General features: G+C 39.1%; 1 protein-coding gene across 1 annotated transcript in view; it reads left to right on the top strand.

The window, feature by feature from the left end:
- The window catches only part of GPR158 (G protein-coupled receptor 158), a 128,845-nt gene that overhangs the window by 54,632 nt on the left and 51,838 nt on the right, over positions 1-22,375 (top strand). The window contains exon 3 of the mRNA XM_088150527.1: positions 17,655-17,757. Within this exon, the coding sequence (XP_088006653.1) occupies positions 17,655-17,757 (103 nt within the window). The remainder of the gene's footprint in view (positions 1-17,654; positions 17,758-22,375) is intronic.

The following is a 22,375-nucleotide window of genomic DNA, read 5'->3' as shown; positions in this document are numbered from 1 at the left end:
ATTTGTTATGTATACTCAGTATAGATGTGAACTCCCTGTAAATGTTAATAAGCCATGTGGGGGAGGTTAATTGTTAACAGGAATGTGTTACAATTTGAGGGATTGAGAGTGACATTCAGCCTTGTGTGCTGCTGTGAAGGTTGGCTTCAGGGAGTAGACGTGATCAGGAAAAATAGTGGGTGGGACCAAAAATGGAAAGGGGATGGGCAGATCAAATTTTGTTCCTGAGAAACAAAATATAAATCTGGCACAGTTGTAATGGGACTTATCCAATTAATTCCATTGTTCCCATCCCTTTAAATACCTGTAGTTTCCATCATGAATTATATGGCTGAAATCAATGCTATGTTGGATGGAATTGGCACATTTTATATCTGAACAGGCTCCCCAATTTAGGTATACTTACAACACAAAACAAGCTTTGCTCACTTTACTGCTAGGCAATTCTTCTTATTTCCTTTTTCCTGTTCTTATTGCTTCCTTCCAATCTTAATTCAGTTTTCAGCCAATAATACAGGTAGTCCTCAGTTTAAGAATGAGTTCCGTTCCCAAGGTCTGTCCTTATGTCTAATTTGCATGTAAGCCAGAACAGTATTATATAATTCTGTATAAGTAGTATTGTGTAATGAACTCCAACCATTGTGTATTTAATTCAAATCATTGTTTATTTAACTCGAATTTTGCTACAATAGGCTTCATTCTTAACTATGGGTTGTCTGAAACTGGGGCTTTCTTAACCCAGGGACTACCTATACTATCAGTTCTGTTGATTATAGGAGGAATTACAGATATGCATTTTGACTGGAAGTTCCAAGTTTCTTGGAATGTGCAATTCCAGTTAAACTCATCTTCCATCTAAACTTTCATGATGGGGGGGGGTTCTTTTGTGCCCTTGTAAATTGCTTTCTTTTATTACTTGCTATGTGATACCCAATATTTTAGAGAACACAAGAATATAAGAAGAACCATATGGGATTAGATCAAAGGCCACTTGCCAGCTCTTCAAGATAGGAAACAGACTCCATGGGAAGACCAGAACTGACTTTTTACACCCCTTTAATTCAGTGTCCTGTCTTTCCAGTGGCCAATAAGATGGCAATGGGAAGCCCCAAAGTAGAACACAAATCTATTAGCACCCTCTATTCAAGAGATCTGCTGCCTCTATTACTTCAGGTAGCCTTCTACCATCTTAACCAATAGCTACCAGATGCCTGTTTCTTCACTGATCAGATCAGTAGCTGTCACTATAACTTGTGATAAGAACTAATATTTATGTTGTCTAGAAACCACATCAGTGTGGTGAATTATGTGAACCTTCTGCTTTTCCTTCTTCCTGTTATGATGATGATGTCATACCAGTACTATCCATTTTGATGAAGAAATGGGTAATATTACTTTGGGAAGAAACTTTGCCATTAATATTTCAATATGATTTCTGGATCTGTTAGCAAAGCAGCATGTAAGAAAGGAACTGGTTTCCACATCGAGCCAATAATGTATGAAGTGGATTTCAGTTACTTTGTACAGGGACTAATACAATGAAAGATCTTTAAAGTTTATTGCAACAAGGATCTATATGACTAGTACATAAAACACACTCTGGATACAAGTGAGAAAGTTAGGATTATGAAGCCCTGTTCAAAGGACAACAGTCACAACTCTTTTCAGTGGGATGCTCAATGTACTGGACACCACTCCCTGAGTATTCTTCCAGCACAAAAGTCATGAAATGTTCACCTTGTTACAGATGTAGGAACAGCACATCTTTCTCTCCACACACAGGCCTGGATCCCTACAGAGGCACAGCTGTAAAAGAAAGCTTTACCAGGCCTCAGTAGACAAGAAGGGAGGCCTCACATCAACATTGGGTCCATAACCAATGTTTTGTTATTCCTGTTATAGGACGAAGGTCATTCATTTTCCTTGGTAGCAGCAGCTGGTCATTCCATGACATGCTGCTCCTGAAGGTCCATAGAGACATTTTGAAAACTGTTGACTCTACCCCAGTGTAGAAGCTCCCCATGTGTTGGTAGAAGGAAGGGTGCCATACATTTTTGTATGTTGCAACAAGAAAAATGGCTTTACTTTGTGACACTTGGCAAGATAAAACCTCCCCACTTTGTTTCTCGTGCATGGTAAGAGAATAGCCTGAAAATGCAAGCACATATTCCAGTGGGTCTGAGAAATGGGTTTGGGGGAAAGATTTTGTTTCATACAAGTACAGGATGACAAACCAACCCATAAAAATTGTATCTCTCTTGATTCATGGCTGCCCGAGGTATTTTACTGTTTCTCAAGACTGACGGTTTATTCCTCTGTGGCCTTTTAACTATTTTGTTCTGCTGTGCCTGAGCAAACGGATTATAAAATGTTGCACAAAGCAACATTTCCACTTGTTAGCTGCACCCCAACTATTGATTCTTTTCACAAGGGAGACATTGAATGAAATGCTGTATAATCAGTTGGTTGGATTCCTTCCTACCCCACACTTCTGTCACTGTACTACCTTTCAAATGAAGTGAGAAATTCTCTGTATCAGCAGCCTGGTAGTGATTTCAGGAACAGAAAAATTGAGATTTATTACTAGCAAATCCAGAGGAAGAACAAGGAAGAGCAAGCCCTGTTTTGGGTGAGGTGTGCCAGCTTTTTATCACTGTTGATCCCAGTGCCAGAAGGAAAGTCCTAGTAGCTTGAATAAGTTTATAATTTTAGAAGAAACCTTTCAAAGGGCAGTGAAAGGAACCATATACCAAGAAGGGAATCTTTATCAAATTATTTTTTAATTTTTTGTGTCCTGCCTTTATTATTTTTATAAATAACTCAAGGTGGCAAAGATACCTAATACTCCTTCCTCCCCCTATTTTCCCCACAACAACAACCCTGTGAAGTGAGTTGGGCTGAGAGAGAATGACTGGCCCAAAGTCACTCAGACAGCTTTCATGCTTAAGGCAAGACTAGAACTCACGGTCTTCTGGTTTCTAGCCTGGTGCCTTAATCACTAGACCACAATGACTCTCAAATTTTAATGAATTTCTTAAAATTGCTCTTTCATGACTAATGTATTCTTTTTACTTATTTCATAGCTGCATCTACCATCTTTAAGGGTAATATATATATAAATTTATATTTATTACATGTAATATGCATTTGGAAATGACCATAGTCTTAGGCAGGCTAACTTTGTAGTAAGCTCTGTTGAAATCAGTGGGACCTATGACTGACTGAACATTATTAGAATTGGGCTCCCTTTTTTTCCTACACCATAGTTAGAGTTCAACTGCACATGGTATGGAAAAAAAACATGCAGCCCAATTCTAATAATGTTTGGTTAGCAGTAATGTTTACTGAGTTCAAAGGAATTTAATCCTTAGAACTTTAGCCATGTTTTTGTGAATTGGTATAGTAAATATTAATTTTTGACATGATGGTTGTTAAATCCCACTGATTCACACCAGATTTGAGCACATGCACGTTGCTATAAAACAATATTCCATTTCCACTTTGTGTACCTTCCATGAGGACCTTCATTTCAAGGATTTCATCCCACTTATAAAGATAAATTTGTAAAGATAAATTTGTAAATTATAACAAAGCACTCATGACATCAGGGCAGATTAGGGGAATGCTGTAACATAGTGTACCTGAACCTTAACAAAGACAGAGTGCTTAATGTTATTCTCCTTAATAAATTGGTACAACTTTGGGCAGAAGATACTACTATTACAATGTTTCTCAACTTTGGCAACTTTAAGATGTATGGACTTCAACTCCCAGAATTCCCCAGCCAGCATGTGTACCTTCCATGAGGACCTTCATTTCAAGGATTCCATCTCACTTATGCTGGCTGGGGAATTCTGGGAGTTGAAGTCCACACATCTTAAAGCTGCCAAGGTTGAGAAACACTGCACTATTTGATGGACTCACAATTGGCTGAATGATTGCACCAAAGAGTCCTCACTAATGGCTACACTTCACCTTGGAGAGAAGTACTGAGTGGAATTAAGTCAAGCCATTAAGTTCTGTCTTGACATTTCAACGCCTTTAATCAATGATTTGGATGAGAGAGTTGAGGGGACACTTATCAATTTTGTGATAACAAAATTGGGAGGGACAAAAACTGGGGGGGGTGGCCAATAATTTAGAAGAAATAGAGAAGATTCAGAAATATCTAGGCAGAGTTGAGCAATGGGCTGAAATGAATAAAATGGCTTTTATCAGGGGCAAATGGAAAATTCCTATATAGGAAAAATCTAAAGCACAAATGTAGAATAGGAGATCCCTGTCTTGGCAGGGCCACCCGATAGGTTAAAATTAAAAGGAAGGAAGTTTAGGCTAGACATCAGGAGGAACTTACTGACTATGCAAACTGGGGAATAGGCTGCTATATGAAGTGGTGACTAAAGGTCTTCAGACAGGCTGGATATTGATTTGTCAGAGATACTATAGTGGATCCTACACTAAACAGTGGGCTAGACTAGATGACTTTTAAGATTCCTTCCAACTCTATGATTCTATGATCATATAGTCTTCTGTTTTTCTTTCCCTTAAAACTCAGACAAGGCTTATGGAATGGTATTTTTGATCTTTATTGGGGATTTCTCATTTTTTGGTATGCTTCCTTATACTGTGTTTGTGCAAACCTCTAGGTTAACCCAATAACTCAATAGTAGAACCATTCACTTTGGACTTGTTCATGAAAATCATGATTCACTAATGGTATCTTCATAGACATACACTGTACAACTACTCTGCTGTAATGAATATTTGATCAGGATCTAAGAGCACTTTGCACAGAATTTAGAAGTGATGGTGAATCTTTCCAAGGAAGTAAACTTTCCAGCCCTAGTATATTTTGCTGACCTTCTAGAGAACAATGTTGGTGTTTTGATTATATAGTTTTACTATCTCTTTTCTGGCACTTTTTACATGTCAAAGAGCTTGAATTTGTCTATAGAAATAATCTGATATTCTACCCCAATTAACCTGTTTAATAGCCTACTGATCCCCAACAACTGCTATTTCATGACTAACTCTAAATGAGTAGTTATAATGCTTAGTAGATAGTTGTTGTTGTTGTTTAGTCGTTAAGTCGTGTCCGACTCTTCGTGACCCCATGAACCATATTGCGCCAGGCCTTCCTGTCCTTCACTGCCTCCCTGAGTTTGCTCAGTTTCATGCTCATTGCTTCAGTGATGCTATCTAACCATCTCATCCTCTGCCGTCCTCTTCTCCTTTTGCCTTCAATCTTTCCCAGCATCAGGGTCTTCTCCAAAGAGATCTCTCTTCGCATTAGGTGACCAAAGTATCTGAGCTTGAGCTTCATTATCAGTCCTTCCAATGAACAATCAGGGTTAATTTCCTTTAAGATTGACTGGTTTGACCTCCTAGCAGTCCAGGGGACTCTCAAGAGTCTTCTTCAGCACCACAGTTCAAAGGCATCAATTCTTCGGCGCTCGGCCTTTTTTATGGTCCAGCTCTCACAGCCATACATTACTACTGGAAAAACCATAGCTTTGACTATGCGGATCTTTGCTGGCAAGGTGACGTCTCTGCTTTTTAATATGCTGTCTAGGTTTGCCATAGCTTTCCTCCCAAGGAGCAAGCGTCTTTTAATTTCATGGCTGCAGTCTCCGTCTGCAGTGATCTTGGAGCCCAAATAAATGAAGTCTGTTACTGCTTCCATTTCTACCCCTTCTATTTTCCAGGAATTGATGGGTCCAGATGCCATGATCTTAGTTTTTTTAATGTTGAGTTTCAAGCCAGCTTTTGCACTCTCCTCTTTCACCCTCATCAAGAGGCTCTTTAGTTCTTCTTCACTTTCTGCCATTAGGGTGGTATCATCTGCATATCTGAGGTTGTTGATGATTCTCCCTGCAATCTTGATTCCAGCTTGTGATTCTTCCAGCCTGGCATTTCTCATGATGTACTCTGCATATAGGTTAAATAAGCAGGGTGACAGTATACAGCCTTGTCGTACACCTTTCCCTATTTTGAACCAATTGGTTGTTCCATGACCGGTTCTGACTGTTGCTTCTTGGCCCGCATACAGATTTCTCAGGAGACAGGTAAGGTGGTCTGGTACTCCCATCTCTTTAAGAATTTGCCACAGTTTGTTGTGATCCACACAATCAAAGGCTTTTGCATAGTCAATGAAGCAGAAGTAGATGTTTTTCTGGAACTCTCGTGCTTTCTCCATTATCCAGCGAATGTTGGCGATTTGATCTCTAGTTCCTCTGCCTCTTCGAAACCCAGCTTGTACATCCGGTAGTTCTCGGTTCATGTATTGCTGAAGCCTAGCTTGTAGGATTTTGAGCATAACCTTGCTAGCATGTGAAATGAGTGCAATTGTGCGATAGTTTGAGCATTCTTTGGCATTGCCCTTCTTTGGAATTGGAACGTAAACTGACCTTTTCCAATCCCGTGGCCACTGTTGCGTTTTCCAAACTTGCTGGCATATTGAGTGCAGCACTTTAACACCATCATCTTTTAGGATTTTAAATAACTCAGCTGGAATACTGTCATCTCCACTAGCTTTGTTGTTAGCAATGCTTCCTAAGGCCCACTTGACTTCACTCTCTAGGATGTCTGGCTCAAGGTCAGTGATCACACCAGCGTGGACATCAGGGACATTAAGATCTTTCTTGTATAGTCCTTCTGTGTATTCTTGCCACCTCTTCTTAATCTCTTCTGCTTCTGTTAGGTCCCTGCCTTTTTTGTCCTTTATCATGCCCATCTTTGCACTAAACGTTCCTTTCATATCTCCAATTTTCTTGTAGAGATCTCTAGTCTTCCCCATTCTATTGTTTTCCTCAATTTCTTTGCATTGTTCATTTAAGAAGGCCTTCTTATCTCTCCTTGCTATTCTCTGGAAATCTGCATTCAGTTGCTTATATCTTTCCCTTTCACCCTTGCTTTTCGCATTCCTTCTTTCCACAGCTATTTGTAAAGCCTCATCAGACAGCCATTTTGCTTTCTTGCATTTCTTTTTCTTTGGGATGGTTTTAGTTGCTGCCTCCTGTACAATGTTACGGACCTCCGTCCATAGTTCTTCAGGCGCTCTGTCTACCAAATCTAATCCTCTAAATCTATTCATCACCTTCACTGTGTACTCACAAGGAATATGATCTAAGTCATACCTGAGTGGTCTAGTGGTTTTCCCTACATTCTTCAATTTAAGCCTAAATTTTGCAGTAAGAAGCTCATGATCTGAGCCACAGTCAGCTCCTGGTCTTGTTTTTGCTGTCTGTATAGAGCTTCTCCATCTTTGGCTGCAAAGTATATAATCAATCTGGTTTCGGTATTGACCATCTGGTGATGTCCATGTGTAGAGTCGTCTCTTGTGTTGTTGGAAAAGAGTGTTTGCTATGACTAGCTTGTTCTCTTGACAGAACTCTATTAGCCTTTGCCCTGCTTCATTTTGTACTCCAAGGCCAAACTTGCCTGTTATTCCGATTACTCCTTGACTTCCTACTTTAGCATTCCAATCCCCTATGATGAAAAGGACATCTTTTTTTGGTGCTAGTTCTAGAAGGTGTTGTAGGTCTTCATAGAAGCGGTCAACTTCAGCTTCTTCAGCATCAGTGGTTGGGGCATAGACTTGGATGACTGTGATATTGAATGGTTTGCCTTGGATACGCACTGAGATCATTCTGTCGTTTTTGAGGTTGTACCCCATTACTGCCTTTCCCACTCTCTTATTCACTATGAGTGCAACTCCATTTCTTCTAAGGGTTTCTTGCCCACAGTAGTAGATATAATGGTCACCCGAATTAAATTCACCCATTCCCGTCCATTTCAGTTCGCTGATTCCCAAGATGTCGATGTTCAGTCTTGTCATCTCATGTTTGACCACATCCAGCTTGCCTTGGTTCATAGATCTTACATTCCAGGTACCTATACAATATTGTTCTTTACAGCATCGGACCTTCTTTTCGCTTCCAGATACATCCACAGCTGAACGTCCTTTCGGCTTTGGCCCAGCCGCTTCACTCTTTCTGGAGCTACTTGGAATTGCCCTCCGCTCTTCCCCAGTAGCATATTGGACACCTTCCGACCTGAGGGGCTCATCTTCCGGCGTCATATCTTTTAGCCTTTTAACATTGTTCATGGGGTTTTCTTGGCAAGGATACTGGAGTGGGTTGCCATTTCCTTCTCCAGTGGACCACATTTTGTCAGAACTCTCTGTCATGACCTGTCCATCTTGGGTGGCCCTGCATGGTATAGCTCATGGCTTCACTGAGTTACGCAAGCCCCTTCGCCACGACAAGGCAGTGATCCATGAAGGGGTTAGTAGATAGTACCATACATTTTCTCTTAAATCTCTTGAGGACACTAGAGAGATTTCTGAATAATATGTCCTACAATTCTGATTGAAAGGGTATAACAGCTGACAAAATTTGTGAAATGCAGAGCTGGGCAGGGGTTATGTCAGTGTTTCTCAACCTTGGGAACTTTAAGATGTGTGGACTTCAGCTCCCAGAATTCACCAGCCGGCCATGCTGGCTGGGGAATTCTGGGAGTTGAAGTCTATACATCTTAAAGTTCCCAAGGTTGAGAAACATTGGGTTATGTAGATCAGATTTTTGCCGTGCAACAGGTCACTGAAAGTTTATTGCACATTTCTTGAGTTACGGAAAACAAAGTATAATTTAAAAAGATTGGATATCAGATTTTTTGTGTGGGCATTTAAGAAATGTGAGAGTTCTTCAATTCATATGATTTGGTCCTGTCTAGCCATAGCTCCATTTTGGTTACATGTTATAGCATATGCTAAACATAATTTTGGAAAGAAACATAACAATTAAATATATAAGTGTGATGTTAAATTATATTCCCAAGATATGGAATTTATCATTTTATGAAGAACTTTGGCTTTACCAAGATTGGGGGCTCACTATAAAGGATAATCTTACATAAATATAAAGAAACTTTTCTTCCTGATGTTAAGGATCAAGATATGTATTTATTATCTATCTTTTAAATGGCTTTATATTCCAAAAATTAGAAGCTGGACCACTGTATGGCCTAAATTTAATGAGTATTTGTGTGATTGAATTAATCCCCCATTGATACTAAATATTTACTATATGGTATGGATCTCTTTTTTGTGTATTAATTTTTCTTTTTTAATGTATTTATTTTAATCACTGTAATGCATGTAGGTTTTTTTTTATATTGTACAATCACTAGCATATTTTGTTGTACTTTTTTTTGCTATATCTCATCAATTTAAAACTTTTTAAAAGGTTTATAGAAAGCATATAATAAAATGAATAGGATGAATTATTGAGTGTTTTGTGCTAAAAGCTGGTAGTTGAATGCAATAAAAGTAGTGATGGAATAAAAGTATGCTGAGAATAAATGGAACGTTTAGAAAAAAGTTCAACATTTAGCAGGAAGTAATTCAAGGCTCTATGATATTCTTTTATTTAAAGGGCTTAGGTATAAATGTTAGGGACATGAGTGTACATATACTTTTGTACACAGATGTTGTATTGTTGGCAGAGAATCCAAATTATTTTCAGTGAACATTAGATGGTATGATACTATGGGGATATTGATCTGAAAATTAATTTATCAGAGAACAAGTCATATTTGTCAGAGAAAGCAGAATGAATTATTGCAAGTTAGTCATAAATGGCAAAAAACTAGAGCAAGTAGATGAATTTGTGTAACGTGGAGGAGTGTTTACCTTAATGGGAATACGAAGAAATTTTAAGTCATGCAAATGGTGATAGAAAGGTCGTGGCTCATATGTGGTCTCCTGCACGGGATGAATGTTAAGACCCATGCAAGATCAAGCTTCCATCCATTTTATAATCCTGTATGAAAATGAAAGTTTGATATATTGCGAGAAATATAAAAGCTGGATACAGTGGGAACGAGTTACTGAAGAAGTGTATGAGGTTAAAACAAGAAGAGACAGGATCAAGAATGAATGTGTAGCAAACAAATGTAGATGGAATACAGAAGTGAATGACTAGTACAAAAGAAATACATTTAAATAGCAATATATTTACTAATTGATAGTGCCCTAGGATCTGAAATGTTGAGATTTCAACCTGGATTTCTCCACTCTTCGTCTGTTGGTGTAAGTTTAACCTCGTGTTGCCTCTCTTTTCTAAAAATTTAAGACAGTTTGGAAACCTGTGATCCTGTAAATGTGGCTAAGATCTGATTCCTAGCAGCCCAGGCCAACATAGCTCATGACAAACGATGTGAGAGTTCCTAGATGTTCCACCACATCTTGAGGCTTTCTATCCTATTGTTTAAGACAATTTCAGAACAGGATATATAGGATAGACTGTTTGATTACTTCTTATCTAAGGAACAGTTGTCCCTTTGTACTTCTGTTGCTACTTAAGGGCCAGAAGAATTTTGAAGTTTATTTTTAAAGCACAAATGTCTGGGTTTTTTTTTTCCCACTAAGAAGCAGGCAGTTATTGACTAATCACCACAATATGTCAGGAAGAAGCTGTTGCCCAGAATGAAAAATAAGCCAGGACAGAGGAAATGAATTTAAAATGAGAAACTGATGTTCTAATTGTAAACGCCATGGTCACCCTTCAAAACAGAGGGAGCCTAAATCCATTGAAATCAATAAGTGTGTGTGCACATAATTCTGTGCTTCCTTTGTAGCTTTGCATTTGGTGTTCCATCTCATTCCTTTCAAAAACCTCTTTTCATATAGTACAGTATATCATTATAAGTATGTGAAAGGTAGGAAAGAGGTAGAGCGTATATACATATTACTTATGCAATTCATTCATCCTGATGATTGGTACATATGAAAGGGGAGACAGGTATCTTTGAATGATTCCTAAATAATCCATGTTAATGTCATTTCCTTGCTGCCCAGCTACAAGTGGATAATGTAGACTTTAAATTATCTTACTATAAAAAGATTATGAATCACTTCTTTTTCAAAATTCAATAGCTAAACAAAACCTAAGTGCCAGACCTAGGTTTTGTTTTACACTTTCTAAGTCAGTATTTTTCAGACTGTGCTTCTAAGAGCCTTAGGAAGCCCCAGAAAATTCCCTGCTCTTTCTAGAGTATTGTTGGTTGCGTTCTAGGGCAGACTTCCACAATCCTGTACCCTTCAAATGGACTAGACTTGCAGTTCTCAGAATTCCCATTCTTTCTCCAGGCATCTCAGGAGCTTAAAAAGCTGACCCCACCATGACCCATGGTTGAGGGCTATCTTGAGAACCCTTAAAAATAATAAGTCTGGTCTCTGGGAGCTATCTTTGTAATTTTCTGCCATGCTCCTCATCCAGCATTGGAGTGAAACACTGCAAGAAATGTATTAAATAGTTACCATCCAAAAGATCTAGAGCCAGCCATCTATGGATGGCACTGATTGGAATACGAGTGTGGTTGAGGGGTTGCTAAGGATTGTCCTCCCCACCTTTGTGGGCTTTCTCTTGGGGGGGGGGGATTACTAGAGAGCACCTAACCATGCAAACCTATTTAAAGAGAAATAGGAATTTGATGTAGGGGATAGGTGTTGTGACTGGCCTCTTTTCCTGGCTTCTTCTCCCTCTTAAAATATTTATACACATCCTTATCATCACAAAGTCCATGGGGGCAGGAGCTGTCATTTTTCTACTCAGTAAACAATTTCCCAGAGGAGTAGCTAGTTTAGAGGAGCTGGCCCACATTCCCAGCTTCCTATGCCTGTTATTGTGATGACACAGAATATAGGCATGCATTCTAGATGCTGAAGCTAGAAGATAGGCTAAAATTATTCAGCTTCATAACAGGGAAAACTAGGTTTCTAGGTTATTGCAGGAAAAAAGATATACAGCAGTCCCAGAATAGAGCAATGTATGGAGTCTTCTGTTTCTCTTTTATTCAGTCTGCCTTGATCATATTCTGTAAGGCAGCATTGGGTTCTCAGATGTTCATCGCAATTTCCTATATCCCCAGGCTTGGTCAATGGTTCAGGGATGATGGCAACTGCAGGCCAAAAGACATTTGGGAATCCAAGATTAAGGAAGGATTCCTGGTGCTTTCAAATTTGCCTTTGATCTATTTTAGAGTCTGTGCCAAAATTTGTATGGGTAAATATACATATATAAATGCATATTTACTCAGATAATACCACAAGTAATATACTTCGAATGCCATCTTGTTGAATTTTGTAATAAAGAAAATAAAAGGGTTTGTAGCATCTGAAGAATCATTTTTTGCCTTATTTATTTCCCTGTAGCCTGAGATCATTAACTGAAATTCTTCTTCAGATGCCCCAGCTTTCAGAGGTTAGGTGATGACTGATAGCAGAGCCTTTTTAATGATGGCACTCCAGGTGGGAATATCTCCTCCCCAAACATATTATCATATTCATTTAGTTTCCAGGCAAGTTTGCATTATCTTTTGAAGTAATAGACTTACATTGCTGTATATGCAAATGGTTTCTGTTTCTGACCTTGGCTGCCTTAAATTGTTTTAATTGCTTGTAAAGTATTTTGGAAACAATTTGTCTGAAATAAAGCAAACACATAAATGAATAGACAGGCCATAGTTCAGTGCAGATCCTTTGAGTATGGGAAATTAAATGCTTTACATTTCTAATTAAAGAGGATAATATAGCAAAGCTGGGGAAACAAACAAGCTGTATGACCAGGAAATTTATTAAGATAGTTAGGAGAGGCTCACTACCTTCCTTTGGAGTCCAATATCATGGTTCTGCATATGAAAGACTCACATTCCTTTGCTCACAACCTGATCAGCCTCTCATCTGTTTTATATATCACTGTCCTTTTTTCATGTCCCAGTTATCTCATCTTCTTCCTGACCAACATATTTTATTAGTGAACTCACCAGAAATCATTTTCCAGATTCAACCTTGTCCAAACATTGTGGCTACAGCTCAAAGAGCAACTTTATAAAATATTTTATGCCAGTTACCTTTGAGAGTGATGCTATTTGTCTGATCCTGTAAATGAGAAGGAAGAAAAGTCTTAATCATACAAGATTTTACGTTGGTTTTTCTAAACCGAAATCCACTCCAGTTACAGGATTACATGTTGCAAAACTGGAGCCCAGTATGTATTTAAAGTGCCTTTAACCTAGAGATGGACCTTTTGATGTGCTGTATCATTTTTAATATGAGCTTTGATGCAAATTTATTTGATGCAATTATTAATGACAGTAGTATTTTGTGGCCTAGAATACTATCATTTTTATGGCAGATTTGTTTGTGTTATTCTCATGCATAGGGAGATTTTTTTTCCCCTCTGAAACAACAGCAGAAAATTAGTAGTAGTGAGAGAGCAGTAGTAGTCGTGGAGGAATCCTTCCATTTCAGTTTTTCAAGTTTTCTTATGTTTAAACTTATTTTGTCCCATATCTGCTTTAATCGGAATTTATTTTTAATCCTCACAAATTATGAACATATTTGTTCATATTTTAGCATCGTTCCCTTTGACAGTTTCACATTGTATATTTTGAGATCTTGTGAGACTTGGACACAACCCCAAAGGTTGTTGGCCCTTAGTTTGACATGATGAAGCTGATTCCCTGCTTTAGAGGTCCAACCCAGCAAAATCAAATCTAGGAAATACTAGAACGGTGTTTTTCAAACTTGACAACTTTAAGATGTGTGGATTTCAACTCCCAGAATTCCCTAACCAGCCAGTGCTGTCCTAGAGTAATTTCCTGTCTCATTTTGGACTACATAATGATGGCTGCACTTGGAGTGCTTCTTTCATGGCCAAATACATTTGGAAATACTGCCCTTGGTTATGAGAACAAGCACATTCTGTTGAATTTTGCAAGCCCTATGCTATTGTTTTTCACCATGGTTTATAAAACAAACCACAATGCACTGGGTGCTTACAACATGATTTTCAAACCACAATGGTTACACTAGCACGACATCTGAAGTCCAAATTACATTATGGATTAGCAAGAGGTGGGAATTCCACCCTCGGTGTTGGTTGTCAGGGACAAAGTTACAGTTTGTTCTGGTTGGCCATTTGTTTGTATTTATACTCTCTAAGACAGAAAACTACCTTTTATCCCTGCAGTTGAGAATAGACTCAAGTTCCTGTTTGAATTTTAACTCTGTAAGAAACGATCAATTCTATCAACAATCTGTATGAGGCACACCTGGCTGCTTCTAAGTAATTGCTTGCTTGCTTCCTTCTTCCAAAAGATTTCCTTGTCTGCATCATTACACCAACTCATGTCCCCTGAATACTGGCACAACTGCTTAATGATTGCGTGTGGCCATTTTAATCTGGGCATTGTAGAAGGACAGAAAGCACAGCTCATTCTTTTACAATTGTGCTATTGCAGAGCTTGGCACATTTTCTGACCATTTATAGTCACCCATAGACACAAAAATCACTTCTGGCATTTGAATTGCTCAGCCTCGCATGAAAATTATCCATAATGTTGTTGACATTTGGTTTGGTCACTCCATATAAATCTATACTACAGCCTGAAAGTGGTTCAACATTCATTTCCTTTTCCAAAGGAATTTTGGAAATGGTTTCATTGATAAATGTTCCTGAACCTGATCATGAAATGAAAAATGAATTTTAAAAATAGAAAAAGAAGAGGAATGGTAGTAACAGATATCAGAAAGAGTAGATCAAAATAATCATGGCAATGAGAGAAGGGACGTGGGCATTTGCCCAACAGCTGAGGCCTTCTCTCTTCTGCAGTTTTGGACGCCGTAACTGCAGCTTGGTGGCAGTGAGAAAAATTATGGGATTCCTAGGAGAAAACAGGGGCTTAGTTTAGGGACAGGGGTGTCCACAAAGGAATCAAAAATGGCAAGATGGCAGCTGTGATTGCCCAGCTGAAGTCCCTCCTTTTTTATGTACACATGATGGGTGGGAAAAACAGGGCTTCACTTACATGGTTGCATCTTGACTTTTTTTTTTATCCCCACCCACACCCCCACAACACTCCTATTCCAAACAAATTCCGTTTTCTCAGAGGCATCCTTCCCCTGTTTGGGGAAGACCCTACAGTGGCCAAAGAAATGAGCAAATATAAAAGAGCAGGGTCCCTTGAGAAACACTTAGCAGGGCTTCGTGTTGTACTATCCGTGGCCTGAAAAAAATAATAATAAAAAGAACCTGATTATCATCAGTTTAGAGTGATACCTCTATCCTACCTCCTGTAGTCTATTAACCACAATGCTTCTCGCAGTTAATCAGCCTGGCCATTTCCTACAACGATGTAGCAAACACAGCAAGCCACGAAGCAGCTTACTGTATCGTGATGGCAGCCGAACCCTTCCGTTCTGTTTCACTGATGAAAATGGGCATACCCTTGTGCGCTTGTAACAAACACATCCTGACACCAAAGTTTTCTTGCTTGAGCAACTCCATCTCTTCCTCACACACTGGTAAAGGCATTTCTTTGCTTTAGGTATCGATTTCTTTTACAAGCAATGTAACCTGTGATGATTTAAAAGCGAAGAGGTTTGTTTGGTTAAAGATGTACACTAGAAAAATGTAATTGGGCCGTATAATGTGTTACTAACAGTTCAAAATGAGCTTCAGCAGCAGCTGCTGAACAAATGACTCTTACTCTCTTCCATTTCTAAGAGATAAGTGGAATTGCAGTTGACTTTCCATATTTGGGAGGGAATATTTGTATTGCACTGTTTTCTGTATGTACATCCCGCTACATCTATCTCTAGATTAATGTTAAAATGCATCTCCAGCTATAGCTCCAGTTTAAGCATGCTATAATATTACAGTGTTTTTGTGTTGTTATGCTCTGTTTCTATAAAACTGCATTAAATAATTCTCTCTCTCTCTCTCTCTCTCTCTCTCTCTCTCTCTCTCTCTCTCTCTCTCTTTTAAAAATCACCCCATGTTATGATATGGTTAATTGTAGGGGATACCATTAATTAGTTTTAAAAAGGTTCAAAACATTAAAAAGATTACAACATTTATGATCTTACGATGCTACATTATTCTTCTGCGTCTTGGAAATGAATTTCCTTGCTGATTAACATAGATTAAAAAGATGGTGTCAGAAGTCTCAAAGATTCTAACGGCTGTGTGCTGAATTGTGATAAGCTCATTTTCCTGATGTCATTTCTGCCATGGTAAAAAGATGGAAAGGCATTAAAACAGTCTCCTGTTCCTTTAGAAATTGTGGTATTCTTTTGCTGAGCTGAAAAGGGGGCTGACTTTTTGTGATCCGATGAAAGGCAGAAGGATTGACAACATGCAGGATCATAGTGATTAGATAGTTGTGTTATCTAAGTGCTCAGTACATGAACAAAGCAGGGCAGTTTCACATTAAACGCCTAGTGTAGGAACACCACCTACAGCTGTAGTGCATGTTGTGACAAGGGTATACAGGACTGGTGTTCATATGGGCGTATTTATGTACATGTACACTACAGACAAAATATGCATTTGCCCCTCATTCCCAGAGATGACCCAAGTGGCCTTTTATTTTTTACTTTTTTAGTGAACAAAGACTAGGGGTATCTCCAGGATATGGTCAAAAATGTCAATATGGCAGTCACAACAATGTGATTGAAGCTTTGCTTGTTTTTTACATGCATTGCATGTGTGATGCACATAAAAAACAGGCAGATCTTTGATTGCACCATCATGGCTGCCATCTTTACTTTTTTGACCACAGCCTGTGGAACCTTGATAAAGACCATAAAAATGGTGATTACTTTTCAGATGGTGGGGGGACGGTTTGCAAGAATTCCGTTACAGAGTCAGACAATGGATGGCACAATATTTTCTTCTCCAAATGCCCTATTCAGGAAGGCATTAAGGGAAGAAAAGGAGGCCATCAGAACAAAGGCAACTGTAGAGGGGAACTGTGTCAAGGCAGGACTGAGAACGGTGGCCCACAGGAAGTCAGAACTAGGACCTGAGAGTTAAAGCCTAGTAGTAAGACTTGAAGGGGGGAGAGAAAAATATTTGATTTCTCTACATTGTTCAATGCCATCTTCCACCCACCAGCTGTCAGCAAGGGAAAGCAAGATGGCACCCATCAGGTAATTGAAACTATGAAAGACTTCCGATAGATTTATTCTCACTAAAAGTTTGTGCTTCCCAATGAAAGGGGGGGGGTAGTTTCACACACCCCTCTTTGCCGCTAAATCCTCCAAATTAACACGAATATATTTTATCTCTTTTTATTACTCTAGTGCGTTTCCTTTTTCACATTGCCCTGTCAATCACTGTGTGTGTTTAAATGCAAAGCACACTCAGATGTGAGACACATTTTTTTATGTGACATATTCATGAATTGAGGAGGTTCCACCTATCAAATTTGGTTTTCACTATTGACCAAGTAAATCAGAATTTTCTTTTAGAGCTGTTCACCAAATAAATTGGAAGCAAAGAGGTTTCTTTCTTTCTTTTTTATTTTAGCCAAATTCAGGAGAGGAGAACAATTCATTGCTATACCATTTTAATGAAAAACAGTTTTGACACAGAAATCTACTCTGAGTAATAATGTGCTTTCCATCTGTTGACACGGACGTCTCTTTTTAACCTCTTTTTTCAAAGTTAAAAAAAAATAAAGTTCTGTTCTGAAAGCCCCCTGCTGAATTGCTGGCCTTGAGATGAACAACAACAATGTCTCCATAAAGGAGAATGGGTGTCTCTTTCATCCTTTTTCCCTTGTCTTTCTTTCTTTCTTTCTTGCAGTGTATCCCAATTAAAGGCCTTGGATTTGTACTTGGAGCCTACTCATGCATTTGTAAGGCTGGATTCTATAATCCCAAAATATTTTCAATGAACATCTTTCACAGTAAGTGCCTTTGCTTGAGTCTGCAAGAGAGAACACATTAATAATGTAAGATTCCTTTTTATCCTTGTCACGGTTGTGCAGTCTACTTCCAATGTTCTGCAACTCAGGGATTATAGAATCACTTAAGAAATTTTAGGCCTCTGGTTTGTCATCTGCGATGCTCTGTACAGTCTGTAAAACACATCTACTTTTATGTGTGTTTGATTTGTAAAAGCTTTGCTCCAGGGCTGTGAGTGTTCAGAACCAATATAAGGGCAGCAACTATTTAAAAGTGCATATTAATTTCCTTTTTTTGGCTACTTTTAATCCTTCCTCTATTTCTCAACCTTGACAACTTTAAGATGGGTAGACTTCTACTCACAGAATTCCCCAGCCAGCATACTGTCTGGGGAATTCTGGGAGTAGAAGTCCACCCATCTTAAAGTTGTCATGGTTGAGAAATGCTGCTCTATATAACTCAGCTGTATGAAATGTTTAAATGTGTTCTTGGTCTATGATCCAAAAAAATTACAACCTGTATGCCCAAATTCATGGGATGTCTTTAGCTCTGCTGTCTAAAGTATAAACTTTTCCTATCTTGTATGTTTCCCTGAAAAGGGAAGTTTGCTCATTCTCCCTTGGGCTAGTACAATGAATAATTTAATCCAATCAGACAGTCACGAGTGATGTACCGAATTAAATATAGCAAGAGGCTTCCTTGTACTGTTTTCATATTTGTACATAAGCTGTGCCTGGTTCACTCTCAGAGGCATCTCCAGCAACGATTACCAGCTTCAAAACTGTAGGTGTAAGCCCTGCTCCTTTTGAAGGTGTGTTGCAGGTGTGTTGCACCTTCAAAAGGGGAGGGGCTGCAATTACCTGGTCACCCCCACCACTTTAAAGCCCATGGCTGTTGTTAAGAATGTCCCTGTTTATTCATGTGATATATAATTCCACCTTATAAAAAGTTGCTTTGCAGGGGTACCTTTAGTACCCCTGGCTCCCAATGCCTCTGGGATCAGTGTCCCTGAATTCTATGATAGTTTGTCTCTCTAAGCAAATGTTGCTCCTTTGCGATTATATACAAGGAACACCGACGTTGGTAGTTCTTTAGAGAGCATATCACATATGGAAGCACAGATCTGCTGCTATAAGTAATATAAATAAATATGAATGCATATATCACACATATTAGATATCTGGGGCTACCACATCTGGACCATAAACATCCAGACGGCCACTCCTTAGAGTTTCTCTTTGCTTTCATCTAGTGGCCATTTGGATTCTTACAACCCAATTATTGAAGCCTTGTCTCAGAGAGAGGAGCATCTGAAAATCTTGGAGAGATGGCAGAGACATAGTTCCCCGCCCCCCCAGACCTCCTTCCTCCAATAAGCTGATGTAATATATGCCTGAGAGTGCTCAACACAGGGCTTCTGCTCTCCTGACAGTCAACAGAGAATAATGGCCAACGACACTGGCTTGTAAGGGCAGAGAAGGATGCAAGAAGAATTGACAGGGAAGAGGGTGGAAGAGAGGGAGATGGGATCAAATCCACTCTCTTGGCTCCAGTTAGCCTCTCTAGCCTTACAAAAATGGAAGCACCAAGCAATACTTCTAATAATGTAGGCAGAATAATTATAAAAGAAATTAATGAGCAAAAGAAATTAGAAATGAATTGGCAATAAATTAAAATTTAAAAAGCGTGTAAATACTAAATCCAAACTGGATTTAGCCCTTTTAGACTTGTTCCCTTCAAAACGGGGATATTAAAGCTGGCATTTACAGGGACAATTAATAAAAGTCTAAAGCAGTGTTGTCCAAACTTGGCCACTTTAAGATGAGTGGACTTCAACTCCCAGAATTCCCCAGCCAGCATGGCTGGCTGGGGAATTCTGGGAGTTTAACTCCACTCAACTTAAAGTGGCCAAGTTTGCACAACACTGGTCTAAAGCAAGCATTAAAAACACGCTGGCACACACTTACTCACTTGCAAGTACACTGTGCAGGACTCGCACAGATTGTTGCTTCTTGTAGGAGCCGGAAGTTTTTGATAAGGCTCTCCTCCTGTCCTACTGAATGTATTTCTCTCTTCAGAACCAAAGAGCAAGATAGCTGATATCAATTGTCAAATTATGAAAGAAAAAGCCACAGGTTTCAAGTCAGTAACATACCCCATTGCCTCTCCTGCTACATAAAACAGGAATACAAGGCTATTAACTCTAGACGTCCAAGCACTTTTATCATTGAAATGAATGCAAGTTGAGGTTTTATAGTACAGTAACGTTAATTCTTGACCCGAAGAGCTATTTTGCAAAGCCTGAGAAGAAGAAAGATGGATCTGAACAAAATTTAAAGAGTGCAAAATGCTCCTACGGGAGAAAACACTGTTGTCAAGAAAGAGGGAAGAAAACATGGTAGAGCCAAAGAAGGTTGGGGGTAGGGGAATATTGGAGATGAGCAATGCAATTTGATTTATGATTATTCAGAAGTTAACTCCCCTTGTTTTCGGCAGGATTTTGCAAAACGTTTAGGATTGAGACCAGGAGTGAATTGTGCTTATTTGTTCATTGTTCGGCTTTTCTTAATGACAGCTTTAAGTCAGTCCTCAGGTGATTCAGTTGAGAAAGTGGGTTAGATGTGCTGTTTTCTAAAAACACACATTTTACATTTCTCCTTTAGTTCAGAAAGCGATTTGTGCTGAGCTAAAATAGTAGAGATTTGTTTTTGCAACCTCCAATGCTCTGTGAAATTTCCTTAGCACATTAGTTTGAAAAAAGATTGTTTATCTAACTGCCAGCTCTGCAAACCCAGCAAGGAATCTGAAAGTCAAGCTGTGTTCTTGCTTGCTCACCATCATTAATAATCAAGAGTTTGCCGGCCAAATGCCTCTGCCACTTAAAACTTTGCCATCCTTCTGCTTTCTGTGAGGCTGCACAGTTGTAGGTCGAGGCAGAACTGGGAGGTAAAGTGGGTTGCCTAGATGGCAGGGCAGATGGAATTGTGTTTGCAATTCTGTTTCTCGGGCTCGTGCCAAAAAATAGACAAGTTATTGTTAATTTTTTGGAACTGCCACCAAAGGCTCAGGAGGCAAACCAATCCCAGCTGGGAGCAGTGAGGGACTGCCCTGCTCCTGAAACATTTCAGAGGAAACCTTGGAGCAAATGGCTGAAGACCTTTAAAGGGTATTTGCAAGTGATACAGATGTTAGCGGGTCGATATCAAAATCAGGTATTTCTTACAGGGCAAGGAACCAGGAATAAACAGCAGGTAATCTGGATCATGAGCAAGTACTTGGGGCATTCGATTTAGAAGCCAACAGCAAGCTGTTCCAGGCTAAAGAGGTCTCCCCAAGCTGACATGTGCATATTATTCAGAAGTCACAATCATAAAGCTTTTTAGCCCAGATCGTGACTGAGAACGTGTTGGCTGTCTTGTTGAGTTTGACTATCCTGTATGTAACCCATTGCCCCCAGCTTCCATTTTTGTGGCCCCAAAAGACCCCTTCAACTGCACTCCCATCTAATTAAAAAACAAAGGTCCCCCAAATCCCATAAAAGCAACAAAAGGAACTCCTCAACTCACCCATGTGCATCGCATGGATTTCGCAACATCACCCACCTACCAAAGCCCGAACCTCTCCCAATCCTGTAAATGCCTCACCGCTGGGAGATTATCTTCTCATATATTAAGCCAAAAGTGCTTGATTTCTGTTTTATGAGTGGTAGCTGGATGTATTATATCCTCTGGTCAGTGGGGTAAAAAATATTAAAAATTGCCCATTGTCACTTTTCTCGGAAGTTGCAGGCATTGTTTCTCTCACACATATACAGATAAATAGGGCTATTGTAGGGGAGATGGGCGGGAGAGAAATCCAATAAATAATAATAATAATAATAATAATAATAATAATAATAAAAAATACACAGGTCTTGCCTACAGTACACTTCTGTCCAAATGTGGGTTTTTTTTGTTGACAAAATGATACTTTAGTACAGTATTTCTCAGCCTCAGTAACTTTGAGAAGTGTGAAGTTCAACCGCCAGAATTCTTTAGCCAGCGCTGGCTGGGGAATTCTGGGAGTTGAAGTCCGCACATCTTAAAGTTCCTTGAGAATCATTGCTTTAGAAGATCAGTTTTAACAAATCTGTAAGCCAAATACTTGCAGAGGTCTTTTGGAAATTAGGCCAAAGGCTGCATAAAATTACACTGAAGGCTGCAGGCTCACCCAGGTATTTTTAGATTTATTTCCTCCTAATTTGGGATGCTAGAATTTATAAGAAACTTCTCAGTTAAAACATTAAGGAGGTTCAGAGATTACTTAATTGGATTGACCTAGTCCATTAAGCTGTATGAGCTTTTGATCAGAATAAATAGAGCATTTTTCTGGGTCAAGTGTATATCTCTAAAAAATAAATGAATATGTAAGAACTGGTCTGTAAGGCCTGGTTTCTCCAGATGGAGAAATAGTTCACAAAGCAATTTTTCGCTCCAGCTAGGGATGGCTGAGGAAGTCTATTTCTAGTCTCTCCCAGATTTGCAGAAGTTTTTTTATAAATATGTTCCATCCTTTTTCCATCATTCTGCATTAAAAAAAATCTTTGCATGTAAATTCTTTTCAGATAGAAGTTGTTTCTGG

This window comes from Python bivittatus, unplaced genomic scaffold, assembly GCF_059951505.1.
Source record: "Python bivittatus isolate LINGU-HERP-01145 unplaced genomic scaffold, Pbiv_v1 ctg000610_np1212, whole genome shotgun sequence".
Classification (NCBI taxonomy): Eukaryota; Metazoa; Chordata; class Lepidosauria; order Squamata; family Pythonidae; genus Python; species Python bivittatus.
Note: the sequence above shows the minus strand (reverse complement) of the source record. Positions and strands in the feature narration are given on the sequence as shown.